Source organism: Aquarana catesbeiana, linkage group LG04 (genome assembly GCF_042186555.1).
Source record: "Aquarana catesbeiana isolate 2022-GZ linkage group LG04, ASM4218655v1, whole genome shotgun sequence".
Classification (NCBI taxonomy): Eukaryota; Metazoa; Chordata; class Amphibia; order Anura; family Ranidae; genus Aquarana; species Aquarana catesbeiana.
The window spans coordinates 494,887,147-494,906,904 of NC_133327.1; the positions used below are offsets into that span (position 1 = coordinate 494,887,147).

Consider the following 19,758-nt stretch of genomic DNA (forward strand, 5'->3'; position numbering starts at 1 on the left):
CGTCCTGTCCCTGCAGCTTAAAAACACCCCCACAGCATGATGCTGCCACCACCATGCTTCACTGTTGGGACTGTATTGGACAGGTGATGAGCAGTGCCTGGTTTTCTCCACACATACCGCTTAGAATTAAGGCCAAAAAGTTCTAGCTTGGTCTCATCAGACCAAAGAATCTTATTTCTTACCATCTTGGAGTCCTTCAGGTGTTTTTTTTAGCAAACTCTATGCGGGCATTCATGTGTCTTGCACTGAGGAGAGGCTTCCGTCTGGCCACTCTGCCATAAAGCCCCGACTGGTAGAGGGCTGCAGTGATGGTTGACTTTCTACAACTTTCTCCCATCTCCCGACTGCAGCTCTGGAGCTCAGCCACAGTGATCTTTGGGTTCTTCTTTACCTCTCTCACCAAGGCTATTCTCCCCCGATAGCTCAGTTTGGCCGGACGGACAACTCTAGGAAGGGTTCTGGTCGTCCCAAACATCTTCCATTTAAGGATTATGGAGGCCACTGTGCTCTTAGGAACCTTAAGTGCAGCAGAAATGTTTTTGTAACCTTGGCCAGATCTGTGCCTTGCCACAATTCTGTCTCTGATCTCTTTATGCAGTTCCTTTGACCTCATGATTCTTATTTGCTCTGACATGCACTGTGAGCTGTACGGTCTTATATAGACAGGTGTGTGGCTTTCCTAATCAAGTCCAATCAGTATAATCAAACACAGCTGGGCTCAAATGAAGGTGTAGAACCATCTCAGGGATGATAAGAAGAAGTGGACAGCACCTGAGTTAAATATATGAGTGTCACAGCAAAGGATCTGAATACTTAGGACCATGTGATATTTCAGTTTTTCATTTTTAATAAATCTGCAAAAATGTCAACAATTCTGTGTTTTTCTGTCAATATGGGGTGCTGTGTGTACATTAATGAGGAAAAAAATGAACTTAAATGATTTTAGCAAATGGCTGCAATATAACAAAGAGTGAAAAAATTAAGGGGGTCTGAATACTTTCCGTCCCCACTGTAGATGGGAGACTGCCCAGTGATACCAGATGCTGTAAAGCTTTACCCACCTGGGTGAGGGAGGCATCTGAGGTTGCTGGGTTTTGAGAGTATATCAGGCCAGAAAATGTTAGGGCAATCTCTGAGGTGGTTTGTTCCATCCTTAGCCGGCAGAAACCTGGTAAGTTAAGTGCACCTCCTGGGACTGTCTAGGTCTGTCACAGAGTCTTAAGTCTTTTGCGTTGCATTTGCTCTTGGAGCAGAAGTTATGGGCTCATTATTGTGAGACAATTAAATGGTAGCAGTTCCTAAGCCAAATAGGGACATGAGGTCTATCTTAAGATCTCAGTGATGACCTCTCTGCAAGAGGTAGATTTTGGGGTCCTTAATCATCTGTAAACACACATCTTCATGTGGCGATTTGTTTCCAGCCTCATCAAAGATTTCTTTAATTGCAGTGGAAAGCCGTTTTTTTGTGAATCTTCCCTTTGGGTTGGTCACAGCTCCAGAGAGTTCCCAAAGCGTCTAGCCCCAGTGCTGGGCTTGCTGAAGACCCCTCAATACTCTTTACCTCAATACTCTTTAGCTCAATAATCTTTGCTCAGGAAGCAGTCAATTCCAGGGGTTTCTTCGATATATTTCTAAAGGAGGAAGCTGTATTTAGGTCAATGCATGTTCTCTACATACAACCCTACTCCAGGTCTTGGTAGAGGTTCATTCTCTGTAACTTGAAGATCCAGGCATTGCATTGCCAGAAGGCTCTGTTTTTGGGGTGTTGCAGAGCAAAAATTGGTGCTTGATATTCTTCCTTTTCAGGAATTTGGAAAATAACCACTGATGCCAGTCTCTCTAAGTTGACTTAAGGCTGGCTACAGTTCAGTGGGCTTGGTCTCCACAGGAGAGAATACTGTCCAATAGCTTGGAATTTTTGGCCAGTATGCCTTGCTCTGGATTATAGGACAAACCTGTTGTAGGTTCAATCTGGAAATGCCTCTGCAGGCATGTATATATCAACCACCAGGGTGGCACCAGAGGTCATGCGACTCAGGGAGGTGTACCACATTCTGTCTGGGACAGTACAAGTGCTGTCTCTATCACCAATACATATTGCAGGTATAGGATAGTGGCAAGGGGAATTCTGCAGGGGAATCTACTAGATTCCAAGTTCTACAACAGTTTGGGACAGGTGTGTCCAGGACAAGAGTTCCACTGCCAATAGGGGTACATGTACTGGTAACACCTTAAGGTCTGGTTCTCCCTTATTTAATGTTTTTTTTTCCCCTGTTTCGGATTCTGCCACATCTTTTGCAAAGAATCCGTAAGGTGGTAACACTGATATTAGTATTGGCCGCATTAGCCCAGGGGGGCTTGATACACAGACCTAGCGAGTCTTGCGGGGTTTGCTCCTTTGGACACTCCCAGTCCAGCGGGACCTGATGGTCTTGAGTCCTGTATCTCAGCACTGTTGAGCCCCTGGAAGCCAGCTTCAGGGAACTTCAATTACAGGACGTGAAAATATTTTTTTGCCTGGGGTGAAGCCAGGAAGTGGCACCCGCAGAAATATGTGGGTGGGAGATTTTCTTTTTCTTTCCCCAATCGGTAGAGGAAAGGAGTTTGGCCTTAAGTATTATTAAGGGTCAGAGTTCTTCCCTATCCATGGGACTTGAATTGATCTTGACTATCCTTGCAGAGGCCACTTTTTGAACTAATCGGGGGATACTGTTGGTCCTTTTATCTCAGAGGGTGCCTTCTTTGGTTGCTATAATTTCACGAAGTGGCATGTTGGCGGCCCTTTCATGCAAGGAGCCATTCTTGGTCTCACATCATGTTGCGTCCTCACCCATTTTTATTGCTTAAAGTGGTTTATAGTTTTCCCTTGAATCAGGACAGTGTCTTGCCTTTTTTTTTCTCATAATCCACAGTCAGCAGGAGAAAGATCGCTACCTACTCTAGAGGTAGTTCAGACGCTCAGGGACTACTTGAGTTGTCAGCACAAGTCAGGAATCCTGGTTTGTGCTGCCAGAAGAGCCCAGGAAGGTCCGGTGGCATCCAGGTCAAATATTTAGCAGTGGATCTGCCAGTTTATCAATGATGCCTATGTTTTAAATGACAAAAAAACTAATTTCTTTCTGGGGAGAGAGATTCTCTACCAGGTGTGGAAGTATCTTGTGCCATCCATCATCGGGTGTCAGTGGCCCAGGTGTACAAGACCACTATTTGGTCTTTTGTTTATACATCTACAGGATTTTTACCAGGTCAAGGTCAATCACGTAGAAGATACTACCTTTGGTCTCAGCATATTACAAATAGCAGAGTAGGTCCTTCTTTGGTGGCAGTTTCTTTATGGTGTCTCCCTCCCCTCTGGGGCATTGCTTTGGGACATCCCAGATAGTAATTACTATAGCTGCTCTGTGTCCCGTGATGTACGATAAAGAAAGTAGGATTTTTTCCTACAGCTTACCTGTAAAATCCTTTATTGGAGTACATCACGGGACACAGAGGCCCCTCCCCTCTTTTGGGAATTGCTTGCTACAAAACTGAGGTAATTCCTGTATAGGAGGGGTTATATAGAGGGGGGACTTTCTGTCTTTTGGGTGTGCCAGTGTCCATTCACCTATAGGTGGCGTATAACTCAGATAGTAATTACTATAGCTGTTCTGTGTCCCCTGATGTACTCCAAGAAAAGGATTTTACAGGTAAGCTGAAGGAAAAATCCTACTTGTGTCTGGCTGTTTTTTACCTGTATGATGGCGTACGAAGGTGCGCCATTTCACCTTGGTTCACCATTTCGCACATGTGTTCGCAAGAGTGCCGCTGTGCTCCGCAGTTTGGCGGCCATGGCGCACGTGCATTCGCAAAGGCGCCGCTGGACTTAGAAGTTTGTTTGCCGGCCATGGCGCACGCGGCCTTGCCGCACGTGCGCAGTAGCCTTTATCTGGGCGGAGGAAGATTCGCATCGTACGCGAATAGGGCCTTGCCCGTTCGCCGGGACCACGCACGTACATGCGCACAAATGCACAGAACGTTCCGGTTCACAGCCAGCTTATTTAAGCTGTATATGCCAAGAATGCAGTGCTTCCAGAAGGCATCTGTGGGTCACCAAGTGTTGCTTTGCAGGCTAAGGTGCTTAGCAGGATTATTACATAGGGGCTTGGTGAGCTCTATTAAAGGGTCTCCCTTCTGAGGTGTTTTTATACCACACCCAAGTACTCTCTTTTAGTGGCTAGTAAATGTCTTCAAAAAAGAGGAGTGAGACTAACACTACAGGGAAGGGCACTCCTATGTCGTTATTAGTTCCTGATGGACCTAGTCGTATCCCTAGTGTTGTATCACCTGAAGAACCAGAGGCTTCCAGGTAATCTGAGCCGCTGCATTTATCTGGTATTGTGCCTACAGTCAATGCTGCTGCTTCACCCTTTATCACCAAGGATGAACTGTCCTCGGCCCTAGCTGGGTTAGAGCACAGGATTGCTTCTATCTCGCATGGTTGCAAGAAGCGCGACAGATCCCCCTCCCTGGAGCCTGCTAGTTTGGAGCAGGAATGGGTTGAGAATGGGGAAAATCTAAAAGCTCAGGGCCTGGCGGATGAGTCTGCTTCCGAGCAATCTGGAAAAAAGATATCCAGTTGATGTCTGCCTCTCAGTCACAGAGGCTTTTCATCCTGACTCTGAACTAAATGGTTTCGTTCTGTCTTTAAGTTGCCTCTTGCAGAGGTGACTGAGCCCCCCTGGTCCTCTTGGGATCCCCGAGGCCTGTTTAGGCCGCACAGGCTTTCCCTCTACACCCCCTGCTGGAACAGGTGGTGTATGCTGATTGGGAACATCCTGACAGGATTTTGTTCCTCTTAAGAGGTTTTCCCTTTTTATATCCCATGGATGAAAAGTTCGTTAAAAAAGGGAGCATGCCAGCCGTAGATGCACCAGTCTCTTCCTTAAACAAGAACTGTCCGGTAGATAACGCACAGAGCTTGAAAGACTCTGTTGACAAGAAAATGGAGTCATTATTAAAGGCTTTCTTTGGCCAGAACAGCTATTTTGCCAGCTATTTCAGCAATTGGTATCTGCCAGTCCGTAAAGGATCAGATCAAATGGCCTGATAGGCCTAACGAGGAGGATGATCTGCCCGAAAATAAGACCGATATTCCATGAGTGCTGTGTTTTGCTGTTGACGCCTTAAAAGGATTTGATACAGCAGGTTTCTCGTTTGGCTCTCTTGTCTGTACATATGCACAGACTTTTGTGGCTTAAGAACTGTTCAGCCGAGCTTCCTTGTGAAAAGTTATTGGCAGGTTTCCCTTTTCATGGGGAACGTTTATTTGGTGATCATTTGGACGAATATATGCAAAAGATGTCCCGAAGGAAGAGCTCTCTACTTCCTGTGAAGCAAAGCACCAGGCATCCCTCATTTAAAACGTCAGGGACTGCTTCCTCAAATGTCTCAGTGCCAAGGCAGTTCCGCCGCCAACAGGGCGCTAGGACCAGGGGAGGCCGTAAGGCCAGGGCCAGGGGAAAGCCCTAGGTCCAAAATTCTTCTAAACCCAGCACCAGGTCCACCTTTTGAGGGGACGCCCCCACTCCATAGGGTGGGGGGGGGAGGCTGCTACACATTGCGGACATTTGGAGAATGGTAATTCAAGATGAGTGGGTCACCTCAATTATATCCCGTGGTTACAGGCTGGAGTTGCGGGCAGCTCCCCCTCAGAGGTTTTTAAGATCCGGCGTTCCCTCGGATCCTCCAAAAAGAGACTTATTGCTTCAGGTACTACATCATTTAATGCATCAGGGAATGATTGTACAGGTTCCTGTATCCAAAAGAGCGAACCTGTTTTACGGTTAAAAAACCAAACAAGGTCACAAGGCCCATTTTTTGACCTAAGATCCCTGAACCAGTATCTACTAATCCAGTCCTTTCGGATGGAGTCTGTCCGCTCAATTGTAGCCTCGCTCTAGATGGAAGACTTTTTAGCCTGACGCGTATTTACACATACCTATCTTTCAACCTCATCAGAGGTTCCTGCGCTTTGCAGTAGAGGAAATGTCATTTTCAGTTTGTGGCTCTACCCTTTGGGCTTGCTACAGCTCCCCGGGTGTTCACAAAGGTCCTAGCACCAGTACTGGGTCTTTTAAGAGCCCAAGGGCTCCTTTTGCATGGGAATCTGGACGACCTCCCGCTCAGAGATAACTCATTACAGGCTCTAGAACAGAGCATAACATGCTTAGGCTGGATCAGAAATACCGAAAAGTCAGCGTTGAAACCAGCTCAAGGTCTAAAGTATTTAGGTCTGATCCTAGATAGGGTCCAAGCAAGAGTATTCTTGCCACCCGCAAAGATCTGTGCCCTGAACGATCAGGTGCGTCAGATAAGGGGCACCAGACAACCCTCCATTCGGCTCTGTATGAGTCTCCTAGGGAGGATGGTATCCTCTTTCGAGGCAGTGCCCTATGCCCAGTTCCATTCCAGGCCTCTATAACAAGACATCTTGTTGGCTTGGAACAGGAGAGGACAAGCCCTGGATTATCCAATGTTCTTATCTCCTCGGGCACGCTTAAGCCTAAACTGGTGGTTCCAGGATTAGAACCTGCGAAAGGGAAGATCCTTCCTCCTGGTAACTTGGAGAGTACTGACTACAGATGCCAGTCTCTCAGGCTGGGGACTGACCCTAGGGAGGCTCACAGCTCAAGGGAAATGGTCAAGGACAGAACAGATCCTGCCCATCAACGTCCGGGAAGTACAACTGGCCCTATGGTCATGGACGGTAGAGCTTCAGGACTGCCCTATCGGGGTTCAGTCCGACAATGCCACTGCAGTGGCCTATATAAACCACCAAGGCGGTACCAGGAGTTGTTCAGCCCCCCCCCCCCCCCCTGTTTTTTGGAGGATTCAATGCTTGCTACAAAACTGAAGTGCTTCCTGTGTGGGAGGGGTTATATAGGGGATCACTTCCTGTCTAAAGACCTTTGGTCTACCAGTGTCCATTCACCTGGTGTTGAAGTATAACCCAGCAGGTAATGAATATTAGCCTGACTCTGTGTCCCATGATGTACTAAAAAAAAAAGGATTTTACAGGTAAGTATGACAAAAAATCCTATTATTTACTGGTCCCTTTCTTTCCTGAATGAACACAGTGAGGGATCGGCACAAGTCGCGCACTGTGTTCATTCATAACTGAAGCATAGTAAACTGTGTGTGGCCCTGAATGCATACTGTCTGTGTTAAGGGCTATATACTTGTATTCACATGCCAGTCAAATTGGACCTACGGCTGTGCCCTCGTAGCATAAGATACACTGCCTGTACACAGCTCCAGCCACAAAAAAAAAAAAACGATTCAACCTGTACAGGCCAGAGCACCGATGTCAATGAGCCAAAGACCTTCACGCATGGAGCTTTATTTATCAATTCATTAAAGTTTTAACATTTAGATTTAGCAGGAATTGTGTAAGTTATGTTGTGTTTGTGTCCATTCATAATCATTTTAGTGTACATTGAGTATTGCATTTATTCCACTTTTCCCGGTCAGGTAAGATGTATGGGGCCCCCATGATTTCTACATAGATCTACATTTTGGTGGGCCTAATATGTTGCAGGTACAAGCAGGTTTAAAATCTGGTTGTAGAAACCCTTTGAAGGTTGTTGGCCTTGGTTATATTTTTGCAGAACCAAAATTGAACAGATTGTTGAAATGATTTTTAAAAGTTGAATATGTGCTGCTATAAGTTCGATTTTAAAAGAATGTTTTTCTACAGAGTATAAGCTGTCCTAGGGAGCCATGGTACTGGCCTGCAACAGACCCACAGGAAGATGATGTGGAAACAGATGAAGATGATGTGGAAACAGATGAAGATGAAGTTAAATATGAGGAGCTGAGTGTAAGAACCCTTATTTTATGAACATATATTTATGTTTAGGACTTAAATGTTGCAGTCACACGGCTAAACATAAAGATGCTTATTCTTGGGTAGAGCTTTGTGAATAGAGCTATTATTATATTGAAATTACAGTATTCACCACACCTAATGTGTGCCATTGTCACTGCTCATCACAACGTGCTACAATTTTCAAAGCACCCTGTCTTCCTTGTTTGTTTTTTTTCTGGACCAAATAGGTGGCAGTCTTAGTGATGCTCACTGTGGCAGTCTGGCATGATTCTACCACCCCCAGGGGGCTTTACATTGTGACACAAATGACACATTGTGATAAAATAATTAAAAGTCAGCAGCTACAAATACTGCAGCTGCTGACTTACCTGTCTGCAATGCCCTCATCCGACACCGGCCCGTCCCTCGGCTCCGGGTTCAGGTGCCAACATCCTTACTAAGGGAAACAGGAAGTGAAGCCTTGCGGCTTCACAGCCTGTTTCCTGCTGCGCATGCGTGAGTCGCGTTGCGCGCTCTGAATGGTCCCTGCTGTCTTCTGGGGCCTGTGTGTCTCCCAGTAGACAGTGGGGGGAAGGAGGAGGGGCCGGACATTGCGTAGTTCGCCGCACTTTGTGCGCCAATCTATGCCTGGAAGTGTGAGCAGATACCTGGATTTGACAGGTATCTGTTCCCCCCTGAAATGTGCCAAATGTGGCACGGGGGGGGGGGGGGGGGGGGGATCAGATCAGCGGAAGTTCCATTTCTGGGTGAAACTCCGCTTTAACTATCAGTGGTTATACAATTACTTATATGAGTGAAAATAACGATCAGGTGCTTCCTTTCCGTTTCAGTGGTGTAATCAGGCCTTCTCCTACTTAGGAGTAAAACTCACCCCAGACGTATCTACCCTATATAAGGCCAATTAGGACCCTCTTCTTTCTTCTATGACAGAAGATTTAAAGAATTGGCAGAACCATAGTGTTTCTTGGATGGGCAGAATAGGTGCCATTAAAATGATGACTCTTCCCAGAATTCTTTTATTATTTTAGACCCCTACAGTTACCAGTTCATACAAAAAATTTTAAGCAACTACAATCATTAATTTTTAAATTGATCTGGAGCCAGGGAGGTTGCAGTGGTTTGATCTTCCTTGTATGTCTCAAAATGGCGAGGTGGAATGGGGGTTCCACACTTTTTGCGCTACTATAGAGTGGCCAGTTGGTGCAACTCTATAAAACTTTTTTTACAATTTACCGGCCTGATTGGGTGAACCTGGAGGCACAGGCGAGTTCTCCACTCCCTATGGACCTTCTAATGTGTTTACCCCCTAGGGAGTGTAGAGCCATTCTGAGCCCCTCTCTTTCTCACTCACTGGGCCTCTGGGACAGGATGTGCAAAATATATTCTCTAAAGTCGCCCCATGCCCCAGTGTTCCCCGTTCTCGTAAATCTACACTTTCCCCAGGACAACATCTGCAACAATTTGCGTGGTGGATTATTAAAGGTTTATACAAGATAGCACATTTTATAGACATATAGACATCATACTTTTGAGATGCCCCCGACGGAGTAGTTTCAAATTACCCATTATTTACAATCGCTTTGTCGAGACCGTGGGGACATTACCACTAGAACATTTTACGAAAATAAATGCCAAAGAGGGCCTGGGACGCGGGGTGGTATTTCAGAGTTTTATATTCTGCTAACGGATCAGGGCTCTGAACTTCTCTATCAATTAGCCTGGGAGGTGGACCTGGGGGAGACTATTGACAAGGACGTTTGGTCTAAGTGGCTGACCATGGTGCACAACGGAATTTTGAACACTTCTTTGGTGGAGGCAAATTACAAAGTATTGTCACAATGGTACCTCGTTCCAACGAGGATAACTAAAATCTACCCAGATGCATCGCCTCTCTGTTTCTGGGGGTGTGGTCAGGAGGGCACAATGCTCCACATCTGGTGGACGTGCCCAAAAGTCAAATGGTTTTGGATAAGAGTTTTTAACTTGGTTTATTTGTGACTGGAGTGAATATACCTAAAAATGTTAAGACAGCTTTTTTGATGATCTTTTGAGTGAACTGCCCAGATACCTCTGGTCCCTCACCTTTTTTTCTTTTTGGCAGCTGAGAGCACCATAGCACGAGCATGGAAAACCCCTCTGATAAATTTTGCATTAGTGAAAAATAAAATTTCCTGGATCATGATAAATTAAAAATTAACTAGTATTCTTCGTGACCAACAAAGTCCGTTTGAAAGGGTTTGGAACCCTTGGATATCTCCAGTCACCCTGAGGGGCGGGATGGGGGGAGGGGTCAGTAGTCTGGAGCATGGAGATCGACCGCAAACCTTTTCCATCTCTCTTCTCTTCTTTCTTCCACTTTTTTTTTCCTTTTCCTTCTCTTTTTCTCTTCTTTCTTTCCTTCATACAAACTCTTACTTTGCCCTCTTTTGGTTTCCCACATGTTTGATAATGGGCTCTAAAGTACATTAAGCCTAGCTTATACTAGTTAAATTTGTTTTCTACTATCACTTTCAGCTGGAAAATCTGGTTCTGCTACACGATAGTCCCTCCAGGGGGGATTTCTCTGTTCTGTCTTTTTTCTTTTTTTTGCAAGGCTTTTCAGAATCATACAAGCATAATAGCCTTGACTTATAAATGTTAATCATTATATTGTTAGGTATACAGTGAACAGTTTTTTTCCATCAGTGAGCTCTAGACATCTCATGAATCACCACTTTGTTTTCGGGACAGGGATATGTCATGGTTGGTACCTTTTTTGATATGGTATAGTTATATAATGATCCAACCGCACTGATCTCACACCCACTATTTTAACACTGTTGTTGACACAATATTTGTATTATTGAGAACCTTGTTGTCTGTCAAAACTTATTTTCAATAAAAATCTTTGGAAAAGAAAATATCGATCACGCAAGTAAGATTTCTGTGACGTATTAGATTATAGATGCTTCTCTTTGGGTGGCTAAAATTTCTTGTAGATTTGTCTGTAGTTATAAATTAATTCTGATAATTTTACCTTGCAGTCTGTGTGGATCGAGGCGTGTTTAGCAAGACCTAATTTTAGTAAACTGGGAGACACTTTAAGAACTCCCATTCACCAAATGTCATGTACAGTGCATCCGGAAAGTATTTACAGCGCTTTACTTTTTCTATATGTTGTTATGTTACAGCCTTATTCCAAAATGAATTAAATTATTATCATTATCATTATTTTCCTCAAAAATCTACAAACAATACTCTATAATGACAATATGAAAGAAATTTGTTTGAAATTTTTGCAAATGTATTAAATATAGAAAACAAAAAAAAATTACATGTACAGTGCCTTGAAAAAGTATTCATACCCCTTGAAGTTTTCCACATTTTTTCATGTTAGAACCAAAAACATAAATGTATTTTATTGGGATTTTATGTGATAGACCAACACAAAGTGGCACATAATTGTAAAGTGGAAGGAAAATGATAAATGATTTTCAAAATGTTTTACAAATTAATATGTAAAAAGTGTGATGTGCATTTGTATTCAGTCAGTACTTTTTAGAACCGCCTTTGGCTGCAATTACAGCTGCAAGTCTTTTTGGGGATGTCTCTACCAGCTTTGCACATCTAGAGTGAATTTCTTTAATCGTACATCATGGGACACAGAGGCATAGTAATTACTATGTGGGTTATAGTCCACCTTCAGGTGCTGAACACTGGTACACCCTAAACAGGAAGTTGCCTCCCTATATAACCCCTCCCATACCAGGAGCATCTCAGTTTTTTTCGCCAGTGTCTAAGGTGTTGGTCACGAGTAAAGATGTGCTGTGCTGAGCTTCACTGGAGCAATCCTTGCTGGGGCTAGCTATGCAGCTGGATCCATTCAAAGTGTCTTTTAGGCCAAATTGAATGGTGCCCTGGCCTCGTATCCAAAGAAACGAGGTTTTGCTTGTAAACGCTTATCTTTTTAAAGAGCTGGACTCCGGGATCCAGTACTTTTGGTATTAAGGCCATAAAGTTTTACTGGCGTGGTGCTGTTACAGGTCCAGGATTGTGGGTTCCCCGAGGGTCCCTGATTCCTGAAGGTTTGTTAACGGAACCCACTGTGAAGGGGGAAGATTGGGTCTCTTGGTTTTACCACAGAAGACCCTGCGGCGGGAAAGGTAAGTGGAGTTTTCTAAGGAATTTTTAAATTTTCTTATGAAATGTCTCCTTTAAAGTAAAAGTTGTCATGTTTAAGTGTCACCACTGGGGGCTGTATGGAGCATGTACCTTCTCATGTTTTGCTCAGAGATCACGCTGTGTCACAGGTAAGTTTAGGGGGGTTTTGCTTCTTCCAGACACCCCCACCTGGGCTGAACTCTTCCCCTCTTCATGAGGCTGAGTATAAGGGAGAACTAAAAACGATCGGCAATGCCGTTTTCTTTCACCGCCCCTACTCAGCGGCGGCTTCCAGGTCTCCTTCACGCCATACCCTTCCTCACTTACAAGCCAATCTCGTCGGATCAGAGGCCCATGTTTGCACGGGAAAACTCTCTTTTTTTTTAAAGAGAAAGGAGGGGGGCGCGATGCGAGGTGGGGGCGGGGCTTGGCACGGCGTTGGCGTCCTCCAACGCGGGATTGTGTTTTTATAAAGAATAAAACTCCATTTGTGCTGGCTGCAAAATTGTCAGAGAGATATAAGAGCAAAGAGGAGCATGAAAGAGGTTTTGGTGACACAGGCATTTCCTATTTGACACATTTACTATTTGCATCAGGCTGAGCATTAATAGCAGCGGCAGTGGCTGGACTATTGCTCAAGCACTGGATGCGATTTCTTCTGATAGTACCTCTGCTTTGTGCATCGGGCTAAGGTCAGAAGGGGGGTTTGAAACACCCCCAAAAAAGAGCTAAAAGGGTCTTCCTCAAGCTCTGGAAGGCCTACTCATCTCTTCAAATGGCATCCTCCCCTGAGAGGGGGTGGCTGGTCAGAGTGAGCATCGGGGGTCATGAAACGTTTGCAACTGTTTTCAACACTGCAGCCCCTGTTTATTTTACTAAAAAGATCTTTTTTCCTCAGCCACGATAGGTTTTTTGGAGAAAAAAAAAAAAAAAAGTTCAGCAACTTTAATCGCATCCCAGTGTGGGTCAAAATGTGACAGGTTCCCTTCCATTGCTCAGGACCCTCAAACTGAGGAACTAGGGGTGGGAGAAGACGAATTCCCACAGGGGACCTTGGTGAGGCTAATGACTCCTCTTCTGAGGTGTCAAATGCGGGAGAATCAGCTGTTTCAGTCTTTAGATTGATGGTGCAATTTCTTGCTGAATGGTCCGCTCCACATTTATGTACCCTTAACTGAGTGTTTGAGTTCGCTAAAGCCATGCCTTTTCCTATCCATTCATTGCTGGAAAAGCCTTTTTGTATCTGAGAGGATCACCCAGATAAGCATTATTTTCCCTCCTAAAAAGTTTTCACACTTTATCCTATGGTGGAGGAAATTCACTAAGTAGGGTATACCAGCAATTAATGCTGCTATATCCTCTGTGAATAAGAGTTTGACTTGTCCAGCAGACAATGCTCAAATGCTTAGGGATCCAACGGATAAAAAGTTGGAATTCCTATTAAAAAAAAACAAAAAAAAAAAACACACTTTTCTCTGACAGATTGAGTGTCTCAGCCTGCGCTGACAGTAATTGCTTGATCGTTGAGAGACCAGTTTAAACAGGTGTTGAAGGTTATCCTGCTCAGCAGGCCTAGGATCTGGCAGCTTAATGTTTGCAATAGTGCTATGAGAGATTCTATCCTTCAGGCCTTGCGCCCTTCGCTAAGCACCATGCAGAAGCTCCTGGCTAGTTTTCCTTTTTGCGGTGAAACAGCTATTTGGGGATTTTTTGGATAATACATCCAAAGAAATTCTAGTGGAAAAAGTGCCCCTTTTGCCATTTAAGAAAAGGATTAAATATGTTTTTGTTTTAAAGCTCCTCCTTCTGTGCCAGGGGAATCAGCCTCCAGGCAGTCACGACGGCTTCCGCCGTCAGATTCAAAAGGTAATCCTCAGGGTTAACCCCAGGGACAAAAGACGTCTTGGGAGAGGAAACCTACAAGTACTGAAGCCTCCTTATGAGGAGGTGCCCCCGCTCGCTCAATAGGGGGATTTCTTCTGCAGTTCTCAAGGATCTGGCAGGAAGAGTCAAGACGAATGGGGGACTTTCTCATTAGCTCCAAGGTACAAACTGGAGTTCCAAGAGTTCCCGTCTCCTCGTTTTCTCAGATCAAACGTTCCCAAGGATCTAGAGAAAAAGAAGTCTTTCTCTCAAGCATTGGACCATTTTTTGGCAAAAAGTGATCACGGTGGCCCCCATGTAATGGCAGAGGTTGGGGTTTGGTTAAATCCAAATGGACATTCTGGAGCTCAAAAATCTAAATTCAGTTCCTGAATATAACCACTCTCTTTTCTCATGGAGTCAATCCAATCAGTTATCTCCATCCTACAAGGAGGAGAACTTCTGGCGTCAATCAACGTCAAAGATGCATACCTCCATATGCATATTTCCTCGCTCACTAGTAATATCTACTTTTCAAGGTGGAAAATCTTTGTTTTCAGTGTGTAGCTCTGCTTTCCGGTCTAGCTACTGCACCTTGAGTGTTTACAAAGGTTCTGGCCCCTCTTCTAGCCAGATTAAGCGCCCAAAGTATAACGATTATGGTTTACCTTTACGATCTGTTCTTGATAGTCCAGTCGGTAGCCCGCTTAGACCAAAGTATGGTCACCACATTCAACTACCTGAAATATCTAGGTTGGACTCTCAGCCTAGGAGAAAGCTTCTTTAAAACCATTAAAAGGGCTAAGATACTTGGGTCTGATCATAGGTACACCCAGAAAAGGGTATTCTTGCCCCAGGCAAAGATCAGCGTCATAAAGGAACTGATTTAGGTGGTCAAAGCAAGATTAATTCTTCTATTTAACTGGGCATGAGGTTGTTGGGAAAGATGGTGGCTTCATTCGAGGCCATTCCTTATGCTCAGTTTCATTCGAGACTGCTGCAAAGCATTATCCTATTGGCTTGGAACAAAGGGTTCAAGCTCTAGATTCCCAATGTGTCTGACTCCAAAGCCTACGGCCACATCACCCTGAAAGCGCCCAATCTCTTCTGATCTTGGAGGCTAAGCAGGGTCGGGCCTGGTTAGTACATGGATGGATCACCTGGAAATACCAGGTACTGTAGGCTAGGTACGCCGGAGCCTTAGTATATGGTTAATATCCAAAAATCTGCAAAGGGGAAAATCCCTCCTTCAGTTACCACGGAAGTGGCCCAGATCAGAAATGGCCTTGCCCATTATCTTTATAGAAATTCAGACAGAGCACTTGGTTCTGAGGGCCTGAACGTTCAGTTTACGGTATTGTCCTGCCAGGATTCAATCCGACTATGCCACAGCAATGGCCTATATTAATCACCAAGGGGGCACAAGAAGTTGTGCGGCCCAGAGAAAGGTGAATCATATCCTATCTTGGGCAGAAAACAATGTACTTTGCCTATCGGCGGTCTTCATTCTAGGAATAGAAAATTGGCAAGCGGACTTCACCCCAATATCTTCTTGTCAATATGTCAAAGATGGTTTCTTGTTATTCTTGTGGCCCCAAGCGGGGCCCAGGTAATCTTGGTATGCAGGGATCATAAAGATGACAGTAGGGGACCCATGGACTCTACCGCCACGGCCAGACCTTCTTTCGTACAGTCCGGTATTCCATCCTACTTTACAAACGCTAAATTTAACGGTTTGGCTATTGAGACCCACACTCTGAAGAAACGTGGGCTGTCAGGTTCAGTGGTTTCTATCTTGGTTAATGCAAGGGAGCCGGCCTTCATAATTATATATTATGGAGTCTGGGAAGCATATGTCTCCTGGTGTGAAACCAGGGGTTGCACCCCAGAAAATAGGTCAAAGGTAGTATCCTTGACTTTCTGCAGATGGGGTGAGAAATAAAGCTGGCCTTAAGTGCTTTCTAAGGACAGGTCTCGGCCTTATCGGTATTATTTCAACGACCACTTGCTTCACTTTCTTTGGTTCGTAACTTTATTCAGGGGTAACATGGCTTAATCTCCGGTTAGGTCACCCCTGAACCCTTGGGACTTGAATTTAGTTTTGGCGGCATCACAAAACAGCCTTTTTTTTGGACCGATACAACATATTCCCTTGGTCCTTTTTTTGACAAGGAAACAATTTTTTCTGGTAACCATATCTGCTGCAAGAAGGGTATCAGAATTGGCTGCTTTTTCTTGTAAAGAGCCATGTTATTATTGTTCTCAAGGATAAGGTAGTATTGCGTCCTCATGCTAACTTTTTACCGAAGGTATCAGGTTTTTATCTAAACCAGGATATTGTTCTATCTTCATTTTTTCCAGAACCCTGTTCTATAGAAGAAAAAATCACTACATTATCTTGATGTGGTGAGAGCTGTCTACTTAAAGACGACTGCTCAGATTCAGAAAACGGATGTTTTGTTCGTATTGCCTGAAGGTCCTAAAAGAGGACAGGCAGCATGGAAATCTGCTGTTCTAAATGGATTCGACAAGTAATCGTTCTAGCTTATGGTTTAAAGAGGTAGTTTTTACCCTCTCAAATCAAAACGCACTCCTCGAGGGCTGTTAGTGTTTTGTGGGCAGTGCATCACCAAACCTCCATGGCTCAAATCTGCAAGGCCACAACTTGGTCTTCAATTCATACATTTACCAGATTCTATCAGGTGGATGTAAAAGACATGAGGATGTCGCCTTTGGGCGCAGTGTACTGCAGGCAGCAGTATAAGTCCTCTGATCTCATGGTGCCCTACTTTTGTTGTGTCTCCCTCCCTTCAGTTGGCATTGCTCTGGGATATCCCACATAGTAATTACTATGGCTCTGTGTGCCGTGATGTACGATTTAAAGAAAATAGGATTTTTATAACGGCTTACCTGTAAAATCCTTTTCTTTTGAAGTACATCATGGGACACAGAGGTCCCGCCCCTCTTTCTAGTATACTCATGTATTGCTTTGCTACAAAACTGAAATGCTCCCGGTATGGGAGGGGTTATATAGGGAGGCAACTTCCTGTTTAGGGTGTGCCAGTGTCCAGCACCTGAAGGTGGACTATAACCCACATAGTAATTACTATGGCTCTGTGTCCTGTGATGTACATCAAAAGAAAAGGATTTTACAGGTAAGCTGTTATAAAAATCCTATTTTTCTGGATTCTTATTTGCAAAATAGCTCAAGCTCTGTCAGATTGGATGGAGAGAGTCTGTGAACTGCAATTTTCAATCCTTGCCACAGGTTTTCAGTTGGATTTAGGTTTGGACTTTGACTGGGCCATTCTAACACATGAATATGCTTTGATCTAAACCATTCCATTGTAGCTCTGGCTGTATCTTTACGGTTGTTGTCCTATTGGAAGGTAAACCCCTGCCCAGTCTCTTTTTGCAGACTGTAACAGGTTTTCATCTAAGATTGCCCTGTATTTGGCTCCATCCATCTTCTCATCAACTCTGACCAGCTTCCCTGTCCCTGCTGAAGAAAAGCATCCCCACAACATGATGCTGCCACCACCATGTTTCATGATGTGGATGGTGTGTTCAGGGTGATATGCAGTGTTAGTTTTCCGCTACACGTAGCGTTTTGCTTTTAGGCCAAAAAGTTCAATTTGGGTCTCATCTGACCAGAGCACCTTCTTAAACATGTTTGCTGTGTCCCCCACATGGCTTCTCACAAACTGCAACGGGACTTATTTATGGCTTTCTTTCAACAATGACTTTCTTCTTGCCACTCCTCCATAAAGGGCAGATTTGTGGAGTGCAGAACTAATAGTTATCCCGTGGACAAATTCTCCCACTGAGCTGTGGATCTCTGAAGCTCCTCCAGAGTTACCTTGGGCCTCTTGGCTGCTTCTTTGATTAATGCTCTCCTTGCCCAGGCCTGTCAGCTTAGGTGGACGGCCATGTCTTGGTAGGTTTGCAGTTGTGCCATACTCTTTCCATTTTCGGATGATGGATTGAACAGTGCTCTGTGAGAAGTTCAAAGCTTGGCATGTTCTTTTATAACATAATGCTGCTTTAAACTTCTCCACAACTTTATCCTTGACCTGTCTGGTGTGTTACTTGACCTTCATGATGCTGTTTGTTCACTAAGGTTCTCCAACAAACCTCTGAGGGCTTCACAGAATAGCTGTATTTATACTGAGATTCTATTACACACAGGTGGACTCTATTTACTAATCGGGTGACTCCTGAAAGCAATTGGTTCCACTAGATTTTAGTTGGGGGTATCAGAATAAAGGGGGCTGAATACAAATGCACGTCACACTTTTCACATATTTTTTTTTGTAAAAAATTTTGAAAACCATTTATCATTTTCCTTCTACTTCACAATTATGTGCCACTTTGTGTTGGTCTATCTCATAGGATCCCAATAAAATACATTTACTTTTTTGGTTGTAACATGACAAAATGTGGAAAATGTCAAGGGGTATGAATACTTTTTCAAGACACTGTACATAAGTATTCACAGCCTTTGCTCAATACTTTGTTGGAACACCTTTGGCACCAATTACAGCCTCAAGTCTTTTTGAGTGTGATGCTTCAAGCTTGGCATGCCTATTTTTGGCAGCTTCTCCCATTCTTCTTTGCAGGCCTTCTCAAGCTCCATCAGGTTGGATGGGGAGTGTCTAATCAGGTTCAAGTCTGGGCTCTGGCTGGGCCACTTCAAGGACATTCACAGAGTTGTCCCATAGCCACTCCTTTGTTATCTTGGCTGTGTGCTTAGGGTTGTTGTCCTGTTGGAAGATGAACTTTCACCCCAGTCTGAGGTCCAGAGCGCTCTGGAGCAGGTTTTCATCAAGGACGTCTCTGTACATTACTGCATTCTTCTTTCAATCAATCCTGACTAGTCTCCCAGTTCCTGCAGCTGAAAAACATCCCCACAGCATGATGCTGCCACCACCATGCTTTACTGTAGGGATGGTATTGGCCAGGTGATGAGCAGTGCCTGGTTTCCTCCAGACATGACGCTTGCCATTCAGGCCAAAGAGTTCAATCTTTGTTTCATCAGACCAAAGAATTTTGTTTCTCATGGTCTGAGAGTCTTTCAGGTGCCGTTTGGCAAACTCCAGGTGGCCTTTCATGTGCCTTTTACTGAGGAGTGGCTTCCATCTGGCCACTCTACCATACAGGCCTGATTAGTGGAGTGATGCAGAGATGGTTGTTCTTCTGGAAGCTCTCCTCTCTCCACAGAGAAATGCCGGAGCTCTGTCAGAGTGACCATCATGTTCTTGGTCACCTCTCTGACTAGGCCCTTCTCCCCCGATTGCTCAGTTTGGCCGGGCAGCCCACTCTAGGAAGAGTCCTGATGGTTCCAAACTTCTTCCATTTACGAATGATGGAGGACACTGTGCTCATTGGGACCTTCAGTGCTATAGAAAAGTTTCTGTACCCTTCCCCAGATCTGTGCCTCAATACAATCCTGTCTCGGAGGTCTACAGACTTCATAGCTACTTCATGTTAACGGTGGGATCTTCTATAAACAAATCATATCCAATCAAATGAATTTACCACAGCTGGACTCCAAGTTGTAGAACCATCTCAGGCCGGGTTCACACTGGTACAACACGACAGTCATACAACTGTGGATCCGACTTTTCCCTGTGACTTGAAGTCCAACATCCATCCGACTTCAATAAACCGGGATCCGACTTTGATCCCGACAATACCAGGCACTTTGTGTCTGGTATGAATCTTTAGGGGAAACGTCATGCCAAAAAAAAAAAACTACATGGGGTTCCCCCTCCAAGACCATATGGATTTTGAGGGAAGCCCCCAAAATCCATACCAGACCCTTATACGAACATGCAGCCCAGCAGGTCAGGCAAGGGGGTGTGGACGAGCAAGCGCCTCCGCCCTCT

General features: G+C 44.6%; 1 protein-coding gene and 1 pseudogene across 1 annotated transcript in view; both read left to right on the top strand.

Annotated features, from left to right (window-relative positions):
• The window catches only part of GPATCH11 (G-patch domain containing 11), a 235,063-nt gene that overhangs the window by 192,212 nt on the left and 23,093 nt on the right, over positions 1-19,758 (top strand). Inside the window, exon 6 of the mRNA XM_073627704.1 lies at positions 7,736-7,858. Coding sequence (XP_073483805.1) covers positions 7,736-7,858 — 123 coding nt within the window. The remainder of the gene's footprint in view (positions 1-7,735; positions 7,859-19,758) is intronic.
• On the top strand, positions 14,940-15,055 carry LOC141141670 (5S ribosomal RNA; annotated as a pseudogene).